Source organism: Oncorhynchus kisutch, linkage group LG3, assembly GCF_002021735.2.
Source record: "Oncorhynchus kisutch isolate 150728-3 linkage group LG3, Okis_V2, whole genome shotgun sequence".
In the NCBI taxonomy this organism is placed as follows: domain Eukaryota; kingdom Metazoa; phylum Chordata; class Actinopteri; order Salmoniformes; family Salmonidae; genus Oncorhynchus; species Oncorhynchus kisutch.
The window spans coordinates 596152-617094 of record NC_034176.2 but is presented as its reverse complement, the minus strand read 5'-3'; the positions used below and the strand labels follow the sequence as shown (position 1 = coordinate 617094).

At 42.3% G+C, this 20943-nt stretch overlaps 1 protein-coding gene across 1 annotated transcript; it reads left to right on the top strand.

Moving 5' to 3' along the window:
* The first annotated feature begins 638 nt into the window (after positions 1–638).
* On the top strand, positions 639–10089 carry LOC109871309 (doublesex- and mab-3-related transcription factor 2-like). The gene is made up of 4 exons (XM_020462138.2): positions 639–1042; positions 1228–1679; positions 2276–2378; positions 8228–10089. Exons 2-4 carry the CDS (start codon positions 1320–1322, stop codon positions 9430–9432), a joined length of 1668 nt encoding a protein of 555 aa, XP_020317727.1. The 5' UTR covers positions 639–1042; positions 1228–1319; the 3' UTR covers positions 9433–10089.
* Positions 10090–20943: the final 10854 nt, after the last annotated feature.

Sequence of the window (20943 nt, the reverse complement as noted above, 5' to 3'; positions counted from 1 at the left end):
TTCGTGTCGTCCTCCCACTACGACTCGGGAAAGCACGCGGTTTAAGCTAATAGGCTACATATTAAATACATTATGATGAACAACACAGGGTGGTGAAAATGCACGGTGATGAGGTTGACAAATAAAAATAATTTTGCCCTTTTGTCCATAATAATCTAATTATATACCGTGCCCACACTTTATCTGCGAGCTGTTGGCTAGAGCACATTTGCTATATAACGCAACATTTTTGGTGACAAAACCATTTGTAGAGTTGAAAATGCGATGGAAACCCATTTAACGTGTATTTTTTATTCGGTACATGGGAATTTAACCACAAAAGTCATTTGTATGTGCACTACCTCATCCCGCACATCATGTTTTCAGCAGCAAGTCAATTTGATGGATATTTTTACGCGAATTTTTTAATATTCGCATGAAAATCTGGCACCAATTGGATGGAATCCTATCTTATGTCAGACAACGTTGCTACACTTCATGAATTGATAAGAGCTTCAAGTTCTTACCATTGAATATGAGGCCTATGCTACAGGCTGTCATTACGCATGAGGCCACTATCAAGCCCTCTAAATAGCCTCATAGCCTCTCTCTCTTGCTTTCTGCTCTCCAATATGTTGATGAATCATTTCCTCGTTTTGTTTAGGTTGTAACTCCACGCCATTACAACAATTCCATCAACAAAGAGAAAGTCGTGAACAGCCAATAGGGTCGAGGGGTTGAAAACGAGCCAATCACGATGGAATCCACTCGCACCCAAATTCTTCATAGGGATGGTGCTCTGGCTCAAGCCTGGAAGAAAACCGTGGAGCGGACCATAGTGACAGACCACGTCAGAATAACGTCTGTATTTCTCGTTGGGATATCTCTCTCTGTTCCGCGGTACATTGAGCAACAATTAAACAGATTGTCAGCGGTGTCTGTCAGTGCTGTTTTACAGACAAGTTCATCAGTTCAGAGCGCACTGACTAGAGACAAACTGCAACAAGGAGTAGATGTTGGAAGGAACTTTGAATCTTTTCTGGAGTTGCCTGCCTGCATTGAAGTAAGTCTAACTGGTTTACCCATTTATCTTACTCGTTTTTCACATAGATTGGAGGGAACATATGCTGTTATTATTTCTCTGTTTATTACTAATTGATATGTTTATTGGACTGTCATCCATAGGGCGCACAATGTGGAACATCATTCCATAGGGATTTTAATGACAGATATATTATTTTATTTCAGACTGTATTGACTGTAGTGAACTAACCGCCGCGTGAGCCAGAACCTTGGAGATAGGACGGTAGGCACGAGGCACCGGGAGACAGGCAACAGACATGATGACGGATATCACCGGTGCAGATTTTGAGATCGACGTGGAGAGTCTGGAGACCGAAAGTGACGACCAGGACCAGCCGGACTACAGCTCCTCTCTGTCCTGCGCAGGAGACAACGAGCCGCGGGCCAAGGTAGATGACAATCCGGGCACCGCCAGCCAGGGGTCCGGTGAACAGCGGAAGCTAAGCCGGACTCCGAAGTGTGCCCGCTGCAGAAACCACGGAGTGGTGTCTTGTCTGAAGGGGCATAAGCGGTTCTGCCGCTGGAGGGACTGCCAGTGTGCCAACTGTCTTCTGGTGGTGGAGAGACAGCGGGTCATGGCGGCTCAGGTGGCACTACGGAGACAACAAGCTACAGAGGTGTGTGTTTGGATTCGATTAAATTAGAATGTTATTACATTAAGGTGCGTGTGTGTTTTTTCAGTCATTGGAGAGGGTGTAAAACTTGTTGGTTTCACAATGCAACTTTATTGCAAGCAATGTTGCCAAAACTGTATCTTAAAATAATTTTTATTTAAAATGTATTCCAACTGTCTTCATTGACTAGAAACACATGTCATTTTTACATTGTAAAAAACATTGTAAAAAGGGCCTAAATTGACATCATGTCCCGTTTCGGTCTTATGCATCGAAATGATCAGGACAAAGGAAGTAGCAGCAAAGTCTAACACAGAAAATATTTGTAAATGTTTAGTTTAGTTATATTATTTATTTGCTCACCGAAAACAGTAACATGCTATAGGGTGATGAACTGGGCTGATGAAAGCGTAAGAAGAAGAATACATGAACCATTTATTTATATTAGAAGTCGCCTCTTGGTATCACTTATCTAATATCTTCAAAACCTTGGGACTGGTATCACTTATCTAATATCTTCAAAACCTTGGGACTGGTATCAAACGAATAAGGCCTCTGAAATCACGATTCAAATAGTTTTATTTCTGTAATTTTATCAGGATAAAAAGGGAATTTGTGGGAAGCAGATTCCAGCAGAGAGAAGAGCTATTTACCAGAGACACATCAGACCATCAACGATGCTGGCTAAGAGCATTCTGGAAGGTAACACAGTTGTAGTCTATTCTAGTCTTGTCTAGTCGATCCTATCCTAAACTATTGCATACTTTTCTGTTTTGTTCTATCCTATTCTATTCTATCATATACTATTCTATTCTATCCTATAATATTACATTCTATACTATTCTATCCTATACTATTGTATTCTATCCTATTCTATTTTGTCCTATACTATTCTATCCTATACTATTCTATTTTGTCCTATCCTATTGTATTCTATACTATTCTATCCTATAATATTCTATTCTATACTTTTCTATCCTATACTATTGTATTCTATACTATTTTATTCTATTCTATTCTATTTTGTCCTATACTATTCTATCCTATACACTTCTATTCTATTCTATCCTATACTATTCTATTCTACCCTATAATATTCTATTCTATACTTTCTATCCTATACTATTGTATTCTATACTATTGTATTCTATAATATTCTATTCTATACTTTTCTATCCTATACTATTGTATTCTATTCTATTCTATTCTATCATATTCCAATTTGTCTTATACTATTCTATTGTATTTTGTCCTATACCATTCTATCATATTCTATTCTATTCTATTTTGTCCTATACCATTCTATCATATTCTATTCTATTCTATTTAGTCCTATACCATTCTATCATATTCTATTCTATTCTATTCTGTTCTATACCATTCTATCATATTCTATTCTATTTTGTCCTATACCATTCTATCTGATTCTATTCTATTTTGTTCTATACTAGTCTATCCTTTCCTATTCTGTTTATCCTGTTAATTCTGCCCTGAACAGGCAGTTAACCCACTGTTCCTAGGCCGCCATTGAAAATAAGAATTTGTTCTTAACTGACTTGCCTGGTTAAATAAAGGTAAAATTAAATGAAAAAATAAAAAAATCCTGTCTTATCCTATCTTTTCCTATTCTATTTTATCCTAACCTCTCCGATCCTCTCCTCTTCTGTTTATCCTGTCCTATCCTCTCCTAGCCTTTCCTCTTCTGTTTATCCTGTCCTAACCTAGCCTTTTCTATTCTATTTTATCTTGTCCTATCCTATCCTTTCCTCTTCTATTTTATCCTGTCCTAACCTAGCCTTTCCTATTCTATTTTATCTTGTCCTATCCTATCATTTCCTCTTCTATTTTCTCCTGTCCTAACCTAGCCTTTCCTATTCTATTTTCTCCTGTCCTAACCTAGCCTTTCCTATTCTATTTTATCCTGTCCTAACCTAGCCTTTCCTATTCTGTTTATCCTGTCCTCTCCTCTCCTATCCCTTCCTCTTCTATTTTATCCTGTCCTAACCTATCCTTTCCTATTCTATTTTCTCCTGTCCTAACCTAGCCTTTCCTATTCTATTTTATCCTGTCCTAACCTATCCTTTCCTATTCTGTTTATCCTGTCCTCTCCTCTCCTATCCCTTCCTCTTCTATTTTATCCTGTCCTAACCTATCCTTTCCTATTCTGTTTATCCTGTCCTCTCCTCTCCTATCCCTTCCTCTTCTATTTTATCCTGTCCTAACCTATCCTTTCCTATTCTATTTTATCCTATGCAATGCAATTCTATTCTCAGATAAAGCAGGAAACTACTTTACCCTGTTTACAAGTGATGGTTTTACTGAATGAACTGGTTTTGGATACTTGTTGATCTCCTTGATATTCTCTCAGACTTGTTACAATGTCTTTATTTTATAGGTATCAGATAGAACTAAGCCGGCCCAATACAATTTGAGGTGTTTTGTAAAATGCTTTAAAGTTCAATACTTTCTATGTTTTATCAAGCTTTATTTAACCTAATCTGACCCTAATCTGACCGATATATAACCTGCTTTATTTAACCTAATCTGACTGATATCTAACCTGCTTTATTTAACATAATCTGACCGATATATAACCTGCTTTATTTAACATAATCTGACTGATATCTAACCTGCTTATTTAACCTAATCTGTCTGATATCTAACCTGCTTATTTAACCTAATCTGTCTGATATCTAACCTGCTTTAGTTAAACTAATCTGTCTGATATCTAACCTGCTTTATTTAACCTAATCTGTCTGATATCTAACCTGCTTATTTAACATAATCTGACTGATATCTAACCTGCTTTAGTTAACCTAATCTGTCTGATATCTAACCTGCTTTATTTAACCTAATCTGACTGATATCTAACCTGCTTTATTTAACCTAATCTGACTGATATCTAACCTGCTTTATTTAACATAATCTGTCTGATATCTAACCTGCTTATTTAACCTAATCTGTCTGATATCTAACCTGCATTATTTAACCTAATCTGACTGATATCTAACCTGCATTATTTAACCTAATCTGACTGATATCTAACCTGCTTTATTTAACCTAATTTGTCTGATATCTATTTGGCTTTATTTAACCTAATCTGACTGATATCTAACCTGCTTTATTTAACCTAATCTGACTGATATCTAACCTGCTTTATTTAACCTAATTTGTCTGATATCTATTTGGCTTTATTTAACCTAATCTGACTGATATCTAACCTGCTTATTTAACCTAATCTGTCTGATATCTAACCTGTTTTATTTAACCTAATCTGACTGATATATAACCTGCTTTATTTAACCTAATCTGACTGATATCTAACCTGCTTTATTTAACCTAATCTGTCTGATATCAAACCTGCTTTATTTAACCTAATCTGACTGATATCTAACCTGTTTTATTTAACCTAATCTGACATCTATCCTGCTTTATTTAACCTAATCTGTCTGATATTTACCCTGTTTTATTGAACCTAATCTGACTGATATCTAACCTGTTTTATTTAACCTAATCTGATTGATATCTAACCTGTTTTATTGAACCTAATCTGATTGATATCTATCCTGCTTTATTTAACCTAATATCATTGATATCTAACCTACTTATTTAACCTAATCTGACTGATATCTGACCTGCTTTATTTAACCTAATCTGTCTGATATCTAACCTGCTTTATTTAACCTAATATCATTGATATCTAACCTGCTTTATTTAACCTAATCTGACTGATATCTAACCTGCTTTATTTAACCTAATCTGACTGATATCTATTTGGCTTTATTTAACCTAATCTGATTGATATCTAACCTGCTTTATTTAACCTAATCTGACTGATATCTAACCTGTTTTATTTAACCTAATCTGACCGATATATAACCTGCTTTATTTAACCTAATCTGACCGATATCTAACCTGCTTTAATTTAACCTAATCTGTCTGATATCAAACCTGCTTTATTTAACCTAATCTGTCTGATATCTAACCTGTTTTATTTAACCTAATCTGTCTGATATCTAACCTGTTTTATTTAACCTAATCTGACCGATATATAACCTGCTTTATTTAACCTAATCTGTCTGATATCTAACCTGTTTTATTTAACCTAATCTGACCGATATATAACCTGCTTTATTTAACCTAATCTGACTGATATCTAACCTGCTTTATTTAACCTAATCTGTCTGATATCAAACCTGCTTTATTTAACCTAATCTGACATCTATCCTGCTTTATTTAACCTAATCTGTCTGATATTTACCCTGTTTTATTGAACCTAATCTGACTGATATCTAACCTGTTTTATTTAACCTAATCTGATTGATATCTAACCTGTTTTATTGAACCTAATCTGATTGATATCTATCCTGCTTTATTTAACCTAATATCATTGATATCTAACCTACTTATTTAACCTAATCTGACTGATATCTGACCTGCTTTATTTAACCTAATCTGTCTGATATCTAACCTGCTTTATTTAACCTAATATCATTGATATCTAACCTGCTTTATTTAACCTAATCTGACTGATATCTAACCTGCTTTATTTAACCTAATCTGACTGATATCTATTTGGCTTTATTTAACCTAATCTGATTGATATCTAACCTGCTTTATTTAACCTAATCTGACTGATATCTAACCTGCTTTATTTAACCTAATCTGTCTGATATCTAACCTGCTTTATTTAACCTAATCTGACTGATATCTAACCTGTTTTATTTAACCTAATCTGATTGATATCTAACCTGTTTTATTTAACCTAATCTGATACATATCTATCCTGCTTTATTTAACCTAATCTGATTGATATATAACCTACTTATTTAACCTAATCTGACTGATATCTGACCTGCTTTATTTAACCTAATCTGTCTGATATCTAACCTTCTTTATTTAACCTAATATCATTGATATCTAACCTGCTTTATTTAACCCAATCTGTCTGATATCTAACCTGCTTTATTTAACCTAATCTGTCTGATATCTATTTGGCTTTATTTAACCTAAACTGTCTGATATCTAACCTGCTTTATTTAACCTAATATCATTGAAACCTATTTGGCTTTATTTAACCTAATCTGTCTGATATCTAACCTGCTTTATTTAACCTAATCTGACTGATATCTAACCTGCTTTATTTAACCTAATCTGTCTGATATCTAACCTGCCTTATTTAACCTAATCTGTCTGATATCTAACCTGCTTTAGTTAAACTAATCTGTCTGATATCTAACCTGCTTTATATAACCTAATCTGTCTGATATCTAACCTGCTTTATTTAACCTAATCTGACTGATATCTAACCTGCTTTATTTAACCTAATCTGACTGATATCTAACCTGCTTTATTTAACCTAATCTGACTGATATCTAACCTGCTTTATTTAAGCTAATCTGTCTGATATCTAACCTGCTTTATATAACCTAATCTGTCTGATATCTAACCTGCTTTATATAACCTAATCTGTCTGATATCTAACCTGCTTTATTTAACCTAATCTGACTGATTTCTAACCTGCTTTATTTAACCTAATCTGTCTGATATCTAACCTGCCTTATTTAACCTAATCTGACTGATATCTAACCTGCCTTATATAACCTAATCTGACTGATATCTGACCTGCTTATTTAACCTAATCTGATTCATACATTCCAATAGGCTGAACTCCACACCGTCAACCTGCAATAATTTGCAAGCAGTTCCTTTTCTTTTTGTAACGGTTCTCTTGTGGTGAAGGAGAGTCGGACCAAAATGCAGCGTTGTGATGATTCATGTTATTTTAATGAAGGAAAACCTATACATGAATAAACTACCAACATAATGAACATGTGAAAACCGAAACAGTCCTATCTGGTGCAAACACAGAGACAGGAACAATCACCCACAAACACACAGTGAAACCCAGGCTACCTAAATATGGTTCCCAATCAGAGACAATGACTAACACCTGCCACTGATTGAGAACCATATCAGGCCAGACATAGAAATAGACAAACTAGACATGAAACATAGAATGCCCACTCAGCTCACACCCTGACCAACCAAAACATAGAAATATACAAAGTAAACTATGGTCAGGGTGTGACACTTTTTAACAAACAGTTTTAACATCAATAAAATTAACAGTTATACGAAACAGATCATGTATACTTTTTGCAGTTTACTATAACATTAAATCTAACCCAGAATGAAATCGAATATTGTATTATTATTAGTATGACTATAATATAGTATCATATTGTATTATATTGTTATTATATAGTATCAATTAATATTAAATAGTGTCATATAGTATTATAACTTTAGTATAGAAGTATTATTATTGTATAGTATTATATTATTAATATAGTATTATATTATTATCATGTAGTATCACATTGTTATATAGTTATGTTGCTGCATTGCTCTACTGTCAGAACTAGAAGCACAAGCATTTCGCTACATTTGCAATAACATCTGCTTACCATGTGTATGTGACCAATACAATTTGATTTGATTTGATTTATATGTCATCTCACCTCTGCCCCTGTTCTGTCTCCTCTCAGGATACCGTCCGGTGCAGGGTGACCCGTACCTGGGGGCCAGCCCGTCCCTCCCGCCCCCCCTCAGCGACAGGATGAGGAAGAGGAGAGCGTTTGCTGACAAAGAGCTGGAGAGGATCATGCTGGAGAGAGAGTACAAGGAGAGAGAGCTGCTAGGACCCTCCCAGGCTGCTACAGCCTCTCTGCTCTTCCCCAACAGTCTGGTCCGGCATGCTGCAGAGTACAAGTCCTATAAGACAGCCCAGGAGGAGCCTCAGCACAACAACAAGGAACTCTGTCGCTTCCTGTCACCCAGCTGTGTGGACCTCTCCCTGAAATATGCCACCAGCCCCAGCAACATGGAGCTCATCTCCTCCAATGTCTCCGTGGCGACCACCTACCGCCAGTACCCTCTGACCTCACAGCTGACCTCTCAGCGAGGGTTCATGGTGTGGCCACGTGGCCCCTCCCTCCTGTACCAGCAGTGCCTGCGCAATGCCACGGCCATCCAGAACATGAAGCCAGGTGCAGTCTGGGATCCCAGGACGATGGCCACTGCCGCAGAAAGCCTCCCACCCGACCACGATGCCACGGCAACCACTGCCGTCACTGCCGCCAAGCTCGAGGGGTCGAGGGTCGCTGTGGGCCTCCCCGAGGGATTTGACCCCCAGCAGCAGGACGGCCACGTCCAGTCCCAGGCCCCTCTCACCCAGGGGGGGCACCGCAAACGATCAGCCTTCTCTCCCCCGAAGAGAGGCTTCGGACAGGCCTTCCCTCCAAGTACATCTCACCCCCAGCCTCACCCTCACCACCCCAGCCACGAACATGTCCTGAACAAGCTGAGCAAGGACAGCGCCAAACACACGCTATCCATGAAGCTCAACTCTTTTCACTCACTCATCCAGCAGACACTGAGTGAGAAGGCTAGGGCCGGGACTGGAGAGAGAGAGAGGGCTGGGGTAGAGGTAGGAGCTGGGGCTGGGGAGAGAGCTGGGACCGGGGTCGAGCTCCGGGGCCCCTACTGTAACGAACTGCTGGAGGATGCAGCCAAAAAGTACCGTGAAGGACCTTCTAAGGACTTCTACAGTTTCAAAGGCTCTAATAGATACAGCAAGGAGTTCCTGTCTAAGTCAGCCGGGACGAAGGTCGTGTCCAGCCAGTCTCTATCCTTCTCTGTGGAGGCCATTTTGAATAGGCCATCACCGGCTATGAACAGAGCATCACACTAACTGTATGAACAGAGCTTCACAGTAATAACAGTCATGTTTACCAGGAACGGACTGGGACCAAAAATCAACTCTCTATTTTGTTTTTCCTTGAGACCTCCATTATCGGCTAAATAATGATGATTCTGCACAAACCCCTCAGTTAAGTCTGGTCCACTGGCTTGAAATGGACCAAACCATTCTGACATTGGACCAACTGCCCTATGACATATCCGTTTCTGTCTCCTCTGAACTATGTAGTGCTCTCTCAGACCATCTACTGTCCAAGGATTTGATCTGGCAATTGTTTTAACTGGACTTCCATTGCACAGACACACACAGACACACACACACACACACACACACACACACACACACACACACACACACACACACACACACACACACACACACACACACACACACACACACACACACACACACACACACACACACAGACACTCCATTAGATGCAGAAGTCTGTCACTGTACTTGTTGCTGTAGTTGGTCTATTTTGTTATTCTTTTTAAATGAGCACTGCCTCTCAGTACCGATATACTTCAAGCAGTAATGTAAATGTTTATATGCATATTATATTTTAAATGAGCATGTTGTAAATCTCTTTATGGTGTAGATTATTTAAATGTATCACTAATGTGTCAATAAACTTTATAAATGATCAAGCTCTTGTATCAGGTTTGGTGTTTCATTCTTTGGATACATTTGTTTGAATGATAATGATAATGATTTCATCATAATGATTTAATGATAATGATTTAATGATAATGATTTAATGATAATTATTTAACCATAAGGATTTAATGATGTTTGATGTGATGGGCTGTGGGTCAACCTTGTCATGACTATTGGTTATATATTAAACATTAAGAATTCTATAAAATCAGCATTATTTCCCAAATATTTCTAAGGGCTGGATTCAATCAATAGCGCTGAAGTTTGGCGTTACAGCATGATTGACATTTAAAGGCAATGTTCCTGCATTCACGGTAAACGCTGCATATGTCGCCATAAATGGAAATGAGCTTTAAATTTAGATTCTACACTACAGAATACAGCCCAAGTACAAGTGATTAGAGAGTATTAAAAGCACAAATAAAAAAGAGGAATGTGTTTTATAGAATACACTGTTACAATTCATCTTGATGGTTGTCTTGCCATCTCAAATACTACTGAAGGACCCTGATCTCTCTTTTGACATCAAGAATATTTCAAGGGCAGCTTTTTTCCATCTTCATAACATCGCAAAAATCTGAAACCTTTTGTCAAAAACGATGCAGAAATGCTAATCCATGCTTTTGTCACTTCTAGATTAGACTACTGCAATGATCTACTCTCCAGCTACCCGGATAAGGCACTAAATAAACTTCAGTTAGTGCTAAACAAGGCTGCTAAATTCAAGACTAGAAACAAAAAAATTATCATATTACTCCAGTGCTAGTCTCTCTACACTGCCTTCCTGTTTAGGCAAGGGCTGATTTCAAGGTTTTACTGATAACCTACCAAGCATTACATGGGCTTGCTCCTACCTACAGTATATTTCTGATTTGGTCCTGCCGTACATACCTACACGTACGCTGCGGTCACAAGACGCAGGCCACCTAACTGTCCCTAGAATTTCGAAGCAAATAACTGGAGGCCGGGCTTTCTCCTATAGAGCTCCATTTTTATCGAATGATCTGCCTATTGACCTTTACGTCTTTACTGAAGACTCATCTCTTCAGTAGGTCCTATGATTGAGTGTAGTCTGGCCCAGGGGTGCGAAGGAGAATGGGAAGGCACTGGAATGATGAACCGCCCTTGCTGTCTCTGCCTGGTCGGCTCCCGAATGTAGGGTATGTAAACATTATATAAAGTGGCATTGTTTAAAGTGACTAGGGATACATTTACTACATCCAATTTTAAATTATTAAGTGGCTATGAGTCAGTATGCTGGCAGCAGCCACTCAATGTTAGTGGTGGCTGTTTTAACAGTCTGATGGCCTTGAGATAGAAGCTGTTTTTCAGTCTCTCGGTCCCAGCTTTGATGCACCTGTACTGACTTTGCCTCCTGGATGATAGCGGGGTGAACAGGCAGTGGCTCGGGTGGTTGTTGTCCTTGATGATCTTTTTGGCCTTCCTGTGACATCGGGTGCTGTAGGTGTCCTGGAGGGCAGGTAGTTTGCCCCCGGTGATGTGTTGTGCAGACTTCACTACCTCTGGAGAGCCTTACTGTTATGGAGCAGTAGCCGTACCAGTAATCAACAAGGCATATTGATATTAGGGAGAGGCATGCGTAGCCGGGTGATCAACAGTGGTCCAGTGAGTGGTTGGGCTGGCTGGAGAGACGGCGATTCAGACAGCTAGCAGACCGGGGCTGGCAAGCTAGCAGACCGGGGCTGGCAAGCTAGCAGACCGAGTCGGAAAGCCGAATCTAGAGTCGGCTTTCTATTCCGCAAACAAAGCCTCCTTCCACTCACGCCGCCAAACTTACCCTAGTAAAACTGACTATTCTACCGACCCTCGACTTCGGCGATGTCATCTACAAAATAGCTTCCAATACTCTACTCAGCAAACTGGATGCAGTTTATCACGGTGCCATCCGTTTTGTTACTAAAGCACCTTATACCACCCACTACTGTGACCTGTATGCTCTAGTCGGCTGGCCCTCGCTACATATTTGTCGCCAGACCCACTGGCTCCAGGTCATCTACAAGTCCATGCTAGGTAAAGCTCCGCCTTATCTCAGTTCACTGGTCACGATGGCAAAACCCACCCGTAGCACGCGCTCCAGCAGATGTATCTCACTGATCATCCCTAAAGCCAACACCTCATTTGGCCGCCTTTTGTTCCAGTTCTCTGCTGCCTGTGACTGGAACGAATTGCAAAAATTCCTGAAGTTGGAGACATTTATCTCCCTCACCAACTTCAAACATCTGCTATCTGAGCAGCTAACCGATTGCTGCAGCTGTACATAGTCTATAACTAACCTGAACAACAGTATACAAGGCATATTGACATTTGAGAGAGACGTACAGCGAGGCATACAGTAATCGCAGGTGTTGATTGGGAGAGCTAGCTAAAACAGCAGGTGAGACAACAACAGCTAATCAGCTAGCACAACAACAGCAGGTCAAATGGCGTTGACTAGGCAGAGAGGGTCGGATTAACTACACACAGAGTCTGAGTGCGGCTGGGGCCGACAGATAAAAACATAAACAAACAGAATGGAGTACCGTGATTAATGGACAGTCCAGCAGGCATCAGCTATGTAGCCAAGTGATCACAGTGTCCAGCAGGCATCAGCTATGTAGCCAAGTGATCACAGTGTCCAGGGGGCAGCAGTAGATGGGACAGGGAAGCCGCCACTACGCTAGCGACACAGCGTTTAAAGTTAGTAGCCCGGGGGTGGTAGGGGGGGTTGGCAGGGAGATGTGCCTGCTAGCAGGGAGATGTGCCTGGCTCACGGCTCATGAGTCATATGGCTTGAGGGTAGAAGCTGTTTAGAAGCCTTTTGGACCTAGATTTGGCCCTCCGGTACTGCTTGCCGTGTGGTAGCAGAGAGAACAGTCTATGACTAGGGTGGCTGTTATGACTAGGGTGGCTGTCATGGCCTCTTCACGACTGTCTTGGTGTCGGGTGGAGGGGGGGTTAGGCTTTGTCGTGCCCTCTTCACGACTGTCTTGGTGTGTTTGGACCATTCATTTGTTGGTGATGTGGACACCAAGGAACTTGAAGCTCTCAACCTGCTCCACTACTGCCTCGTCGAATAAGAATGGGGACGTGCTCGGCCCTCCTTTTCCTGTAGTCCACAATCATCTCCTTTGTCTTGATCACGTTGAGGGAGAGGTCCTGGCACCACATAGCCAGTTCCCTGACCTCCTCCCTATAGGCTGTTTCGTCGTTGTCGGTGATCAGGCCTACCACTGTTGTGTCTTTGGAAAACTCAATCATGGTTTTGGAGTTGTTCTTGGGCATGCAGTCATGGGTGAAAAGGGAGTACAGGAGGTTTCAGGTGTGTCCTGAGAATGGAGTTCAGGTGGAAGATGTTCTGCTCACGGTCGGTGAACATTTAGGACCTGAATTTATACATTCTGCATCCAGAATGAATAATGTTGTTGTTGTGTTCATGAAAATAGTGAATTTGGTGGGTAGGCTGATTGCTGATTTGTAAGGGTGTTGGTGCCGATTACTCCTCTTTCGACTCCTTCGACTAGGTTGGTAGTTGCGAATCTGCCTCCATTTTATAAGGATCATGAAATGCAGAAAGAACTGAGTCGGTATGGTAAGTTTGCTAGCAGTTTTCATGTACTGTCGGCAGGTTTTCAGGCAGAATCCGTTAAGCATGTTGTAAGATCAGTACAACACGCTATGAAAAATGAGGAGCATGGTGAACTCTCACCCAGGAATTGTTTTAGGTTGAGGAAGTGGGTCACAACCGTGCGTAAGGGTCTATCTTCAGATGCTGTTTAGATTAATAGTTTTTTTCTGGTACTGGGGCTTTTTGAGCTTTGCTATTGGTCTCTTTCTATGCTGTCTTTTCTCCCACTTCTTATGGCGGCTCTTCGGGTGGCTCACTTAATATAAATGGAGCCAGAGATCACCACACAACCATGGCTCGGCTGTCTATTTCACCAGGGCCTCTGCAGGTATCCTATTGGAAGTTTAATGTAAAGCTCTTACAAGATGCCACTTTTTCTCAGGTTTCCAGACTTTTTGGGAAAGGTGGGGGCAGTGAAAAGAGGAGTATGAGTCTCTGTGTCAATGGTGGGATGTTGAAAAAGTCCAAATTTGGCTTTTCTGTCAACAGTATACAGTCGTGGCCAAAACTTTTGAGAATGACACACATATACATTTTCACGAAGTCTGCTGCCTCAGTTTGTATGATGGCAATTTACATATACTCCAGAATGTTATGAAGATGTGTAATAAGATGGCGCCGGAGGAGATGGCTGCTGTTTTACGGTCTCCTAACCAATTGTGCTATTATGTGGGGGTTTTTCACAATATTTGTAAATTATTTTGTACATAATGTTTCTGAAACCGTACATTATGGCAGAAAAGAGCTTCTGGATATCAGGACAGCGATCACTCACCTTTGACAAAGATTTTTTCAACAACAAACAGGACTCACGCGATATTCTCCAAACACCCCACAGGGCAGATATCCCAATTATTCGCAAAAGAAAGCAACGCAGAGGACGAAGAGCCGGATTCCTTGTCCGGACCCGCAGAAGGCGAGTAGGAAAGCTGCCATTACCGTCAATATTACTTGCCAACGTGCAATCATTGGACAATAAACTAGACGAGGTACGATCACGAATATCCTACCAAGGGGACATTAAAAACTGTAATATCCTATGCTTCATGGAATCGTGGCTGAATGACGCTATGGATATTCAGCTAGCAGGAAAATACGCTGCAACAGTACATTCCGGTAAGATGAGGGGGGCGGTCTGTGCATATTTGTAAACAACAGCTGGTGCACAAAATCTAAGGAAGTCTCTAGATTTTGCTCGCCTGAAGTAGAGTATATTGTGATAAAATGCAGGCCACGCTATTTGCCTAGAGAGTTCTCAGCTATACTTTTCGTAGCTGTTTATTTACCCCCACAAACAGATACGGGCACTAAGACAACACTCAGTCAGCTGTATAAGGGAATAAGCAAACAGAAAACCACTTGCCCATAGCTCCTAGGCTCCTAGTGGCCGGAGACTTTAATGCAGGGAAACTTAAATCAGTTCCACCAAATCTCTATCAACATGTTAAATGTGCAACCAGAGGCAAAACAAATTCTAGATCACCTGTACTCCACATATGGGAGGCAGGATAGCCTAGTGGTTAGAGCATTGGACTAGTAACCGGAAGGTTGCAAGTTCAAACCCCCGAGCTGACAAGGTACAAATCTGTCGTTCTGCCCCTGAACAGGTAGTTAACCCACTGTTCCTAGGCCATCATTGAAAATAAGAATTTGTTCTTAACTGACTTGCCTAGTTAAATTTTTTTTTTTTTAAATACAGAGACGAGTACAAAGCTCTCCCTCACCCTTCATTTGGTAAATCTGACCACAACTCTATCCTCCTGATTCCTGCTTACAAGCAAAAATTAAAGCAGGAAGCACCAGTGACTCGGTCTATAAAAAAGTGGTCAGGTGAAGCAGATGCTAAACTACAGGACTGTTTTGCTATCGCAGATTGGAACATGTTCTGGGATTCTTCCAATGACATTGAGGAATACACCACATCAGTCACTGGCTTTATCAATAAGTGCATTGAGGACGTCGTCCCCACAGTGACTGTATGTACATACCCCAACCAGAAGCCATTACAGGCAACATTCGCACTGAGCTAAAGGGTAGAGCTGCCACTTTCAAGGTGCGTGACTCTAACCCGGAAGCTTACAAGAAATCCCGCTATGCCCTGCGACAAACCATCAAACAGGCAAAGCGTCAATACAGGGCTAAGATTCAATCATACTACAACGGCTCTGACGCTCGTCGGATGTGGCAGGGCTTGCAAACTATTACAGACTACAAAGGGAGGCACAGCCAAGGAGATGCCCAGTGATAGGAGCATACCAGACGAGCTAAATCACTTCTATGCTCGCTTCAAGGCAAGCAACACTGAGGCATTAATGAGAGCATCAGCTGTTCCGGACGACTGTGTGATCACTCTCTCCGTAGCCGACGTGAGTAAGACCTTTAAACAGGTCAACATACACAAGGCTGCAGGGCCAGACGGATTACCAGGACGTGTGCTCCTGGCATGTGCTAACCAACTGGCAGGTGTCTTCACTGACATTTTCAACATGTCCCTGATTGAGTCTGTAATAGTAACATGTTTCAAGCAGACCACCATAGTCCCTGTGCCCAAGAACACAAAGGCAACTTGCCTAAATGACTACAGACCCGTAGCCCTCACGTCCATAGCCATGAAGTGCTTTGAAAGGCTGGTAATGGCTCACATCAAGACCTGGTTGGGTGGATGCCAGAATAACAAGCTATCCCTCAACGTAATCAAGACATAGGAGATGATTGTGGACTACAGGAAAAGGAGCACCGAGCATGCCCCCATTCTCATCGATGGGGCTGTAGTGGAGCAGGTTGAAAGCTTCAAGTTTCTTGGTGTCCACATCAACAACAAACTAGAATGGTCCAAACACACCAAGGCAGTTGTGAAGAGGGCACGACAAAGCCTATTCCCCCTCAGGAAACTAAAAATATTTGTCATGGGTCCTGAGATCCTTAAAAGGTTCTACAGCTGCAACGTCGAGAGCATCCTGACTGGTTGCATCACTGCCTGGTACGGCAATTGCTCGGCCTCCGACCGCAAGGCACTTCCGTGGGTAGTGCGTACGGCCCAGCACATCACTGGGGCAAAGCTGCCTGCCATCCAGGACCTCTACACCAGGTGGTGCCAGAGGAAGGCCCTAAAAATTGTCAAAGACCCTAGCCACCCCAGTCATAGACTGTTCTCTCTGCTACCGCATGGCAAGCGGTACCGGAGTGCCAAATCTAGGACATAGATGCTTCTCAACAGTTTTTTCCCCCAAGCCATAAGACTCCTGAACAGGTAATCAAATGGTTACCCGGACTATTTGCATTGTATGCCCCCCCCAACCCCTCTTTTACGCTGCTGCTTCTCTCCTTTTATCTTATATGCATAGTCACTTTAACTATACATTCATGTACATACTACCTCAATTGGGCCGACCAACCAGTGCTCCCGCACATTGGCTAACCGGGCTATCTGCATTGTGTCCCACCACCCGCCAACCCCTCTTTTTACGCTACTGCTACTCTCTGTTCATCACATATGCATAGTCACTTTAACCATAGCTACATGTACATACTACCCAAATCAGCCTGACTAACCGGTGTCTGTATAAACCCTTGCTACTCTTATTTTCAAATGTCTTTTTACTGTTGTTTTATTTCTTTACTTTACTTTCTTTACACACACACACACACACACACACACACACACACACACACACACACACACACACACACACACACACACACACACACACACACACACACACACACACACACAGGTAAGCATTTCACTGTACGGTCTACACCTGTTGTATTCGGCGCACATGACAAGTAAACTTTGATTTGATTTGAGTGATCAGATGAATTGCAACTAATTGCAAAGTCCCTCTTTGACATGCAAATGAACTGAACCCCCCAAAAACATTTCCACTGCATTTCAGCCCTGCCACAAAAGGACCAGCTGACATCATGTCAGTGATTCTCTCGTTGACACAGGTGTGAGTGTTGACGAGGACAAGGCTGGAGATCACTCTGTCATGCTGATTGAGTTCGAATAACAGACTGTAAGCTTCAAAAGGAGGGTGGTGCTTGGAATTATTGTTCTTCCTCTGTCAACCATGGTTACCTGCAAGGAAACACGTACCATCATCATTGCTATGCACAAAAGGGCTTCACAGGCAAGGATATTGCTTCCAGTAAGATTGCACCTAAATCAACCATTTCTCGGATAATCAAGAACTTTAAGGAGAGCGGTTCAATTGTTGTGGAGAAGGCTTCAGGGTGCCCAAGAAAGTCCAACAAGCTCCAGGACCGTCTCCCAATGTTGATTCAGCTGTGGGATCGGGGCACCACCAGTACAGAGCTTGCTCAGGAATGGCAGCAGGCAGGTGTGAGTGCATCTGCAAGAAGGGCAGCAAAGAAGCCACTTATCTCCAAGAAAAACATCAGAGACAGACTGATATTCTGCAAAAGGTACAGGGATTGGACTGCTGAGGACTGGGGTAAAGTCATATTCTCTGATGAATCCCCTTTCCGATTGTTTGGGGCATCCGGAAAAAAGCTTGTCCGGAGAAGACAAGGTGAGCGCTACCATCAGTCCTGTGTCATGCCAACAGTAAAGCATCCTGAGACCATTCATGTTTGGGGTTGCTTCTCAGCAAAGGGAATGGGCTTACTCACAATTTTGCCTGGGAACACAGCCATGAATAAAGAATTGTATCAACACATCCTCCGAGAGTAACTTCTCCCAACCATCCAGGAACAGTTTGGTGATGAACAATGCCTTTTCCAGCATGATGGAGCACCTTGCCATAAGGCAAAAGTGATAACTAAGAGGCTTGGGAACAAAACATCGATATTCTGGGTCCATGGCCAGGAAACTCCCCAGACCTCCCATTGAGAACTTGTGGTCAATCGTCAAGAGACAGGTGGACAAACAAAAATCCACAAATTCTGACAATCTCCAAGCATTGATTATGCAAGAATGGTCTGCCATCAGTCAGGATGTGGCCCAGAAGTTAATTGACAGCATGCCAGGCAGGATTGCAGAGGTCTTGAAAAAGAAGGGTCAACAGTGCAAATATTGACTCTTTGCATCAACTTCATGTAATTGTCAATAAAAGCCTTTGACTCTTATGAAATGCTTGTAATTATACTTCAGTATTCCATAGTAACATCTGACAAACATATCTAAAGACACTGAGGCAGCAAACTTTGTGGAAATGAATATTTGTGTCATTGTCAAAACTTTTGGCCACGACTGTACAGCTCTCTCATCCTCAGAGGCTAGGAGAGTATTGGGGGAACTAAAGCGTAGTCTCAGAGAAGTGGAGGTAAAGCTGATGGGGCAAGGCAATGTAGGCCACCAGGCTAATTTAGCTGAATTACGTAGGGACCTGGGCAGTTTTTTCCAAGATAAAACAGAGGGAGCACTTGTAAGAGCTAGGTTCTCCATGCTAAAAGAGATGGATGCTCCCAGCTCCTTCTTCTTTGGTTTGGAAAGACAGAGCAGTGAAGCCAAGGGTATGCATTGTCTGCGGCTGTTGGATGTGCGGGTGACCTCTGTGGTGCGGGAGATACGGGAACGGACTGTGGAGTTTTAGAAAAATTCTGGGGAATAATTGGACTGGACTTCCTTTACTTGTTGCATGAGTGCATCAGAGTAGGATAGTTTCCGATGAGCTGTTGTAGGGCGGCTCTGACTCTGCTGCCCCCCCAAAAAAACTGGAGGCCTGTGGCATTGCTCTCTGCGGACTACAAGATATTTGCCAAGGTCCTCGCTAACAGACTAAAGTCCCATCTGGACTCTATAGTACACAACGACAATACATATTGTGTACCGGTACTTTCAATCACGGACAACTTTGTTCTTAATCAGGGACATGTTGGACTTGTCGAGAGGTTCTAATGTGAACTTTGGACTGGTCTCTTTAGACCAAGGCAAGGCTTTTAATGGAGTGGACCATGAGTATCTGTTTAATGTGATGTTTGGATTTGGGGAAAGGTTTTTGGCTTGTGTGAAGATGTATGCTGGGGCGTCATGTATGGTCAAGGTGGAAGTGTGGCTCAGTAGGCCAGTCTGGGTGAGATGGGGCATTAGACAAGGATGCCATCTATAAGGGCAGTTATATACACTAGCCATTGAACCTTTTTTGGGCCTGCTACGCAGGAGACTGCAGGGAGTGTGCAGACAGGTATGGGGTGTGTTGACAGGCATAGCAGTGTCGGCGTATGCAGATGACATTTCTATGATGGTCAGGTATTGGCAGGATATGCAGGTACTAGAGACAAGTCTGAAGGTGTACGAGGGAGCTTCGTCAGCTAAGGTGAACTGGGGCAAAACTCTGTTATGTGGGGCATGGAGGGCTTCCAGGGTGGTTACAGTGGGGTTGTGAAGGGCTTAACATTTTGGGTGTTTAACCTGGGCTTGGAGAGGTGGGTCAGGAAGAACTGGGATGGTGGTGTCAAAACTGGCCAGATGGAGTCGGCTCCTGTCCCACTTGTCATATAGAGGGAGGGTGCTGATAATCAACAACCTGGCGGCATCGTCCTTGTAGCAAAAACTGGCTGTCCTCAATCCCCCTGCGGGTGTGCTCACAGACCTGCAACGCAAGCTGGTGGACATTTTTCTGGTCGGGACATCACTGGCTGAGGACAGCAACTGGAGAGCAGGGTGGCTGCATGACTAATGGCGGCAGAAAGACTGCTGTGCCATACTGATTTCGGCATGAAGGGGCCCAGCAGGAGGGAGCCCAGCAGGAGGGAACCAGCAGGAGGGAGCCCAGCAGGAGGGAACCAGCAGGGGGGAACCAGCAGGAGGGAACCAGCATGCGCGCTGCTGAGGAGAGCTGGTGGATTAGGGTTGGACCGGTGGCTGTTCCTCATGAGGCTGGAGAGGCTGAGGAGAGCTGGTGGATTAGGGTTGGACCGGTGGCTGTTCCTCATGAGGCTGGAGAGGCTGAATACAACAGGTCTCTCAGATATTTATTCTGCGGTGCTGAGGGCCTGGCAGCTGCTAAGGCCCACATGAGAAGGAGGTGCGGGAGGAGCCTATGTTCCTGCCAAATACACTTTGATTTGATTTGATTTGACTGGCTGAGGGCGGCAGTGTTGTATATGTCTGTCAACTAAGGGCCTGGAGGAGTTTACTTTTTGGATGTTTATGATGGGGTACAGGTATTTGAATAAGGAAAAGGCTAAATGTGTGTTGTTACATTTTCTGTTTGCTCAGGCAAAGTTGGCTATTTTGCTAACATGGAGGA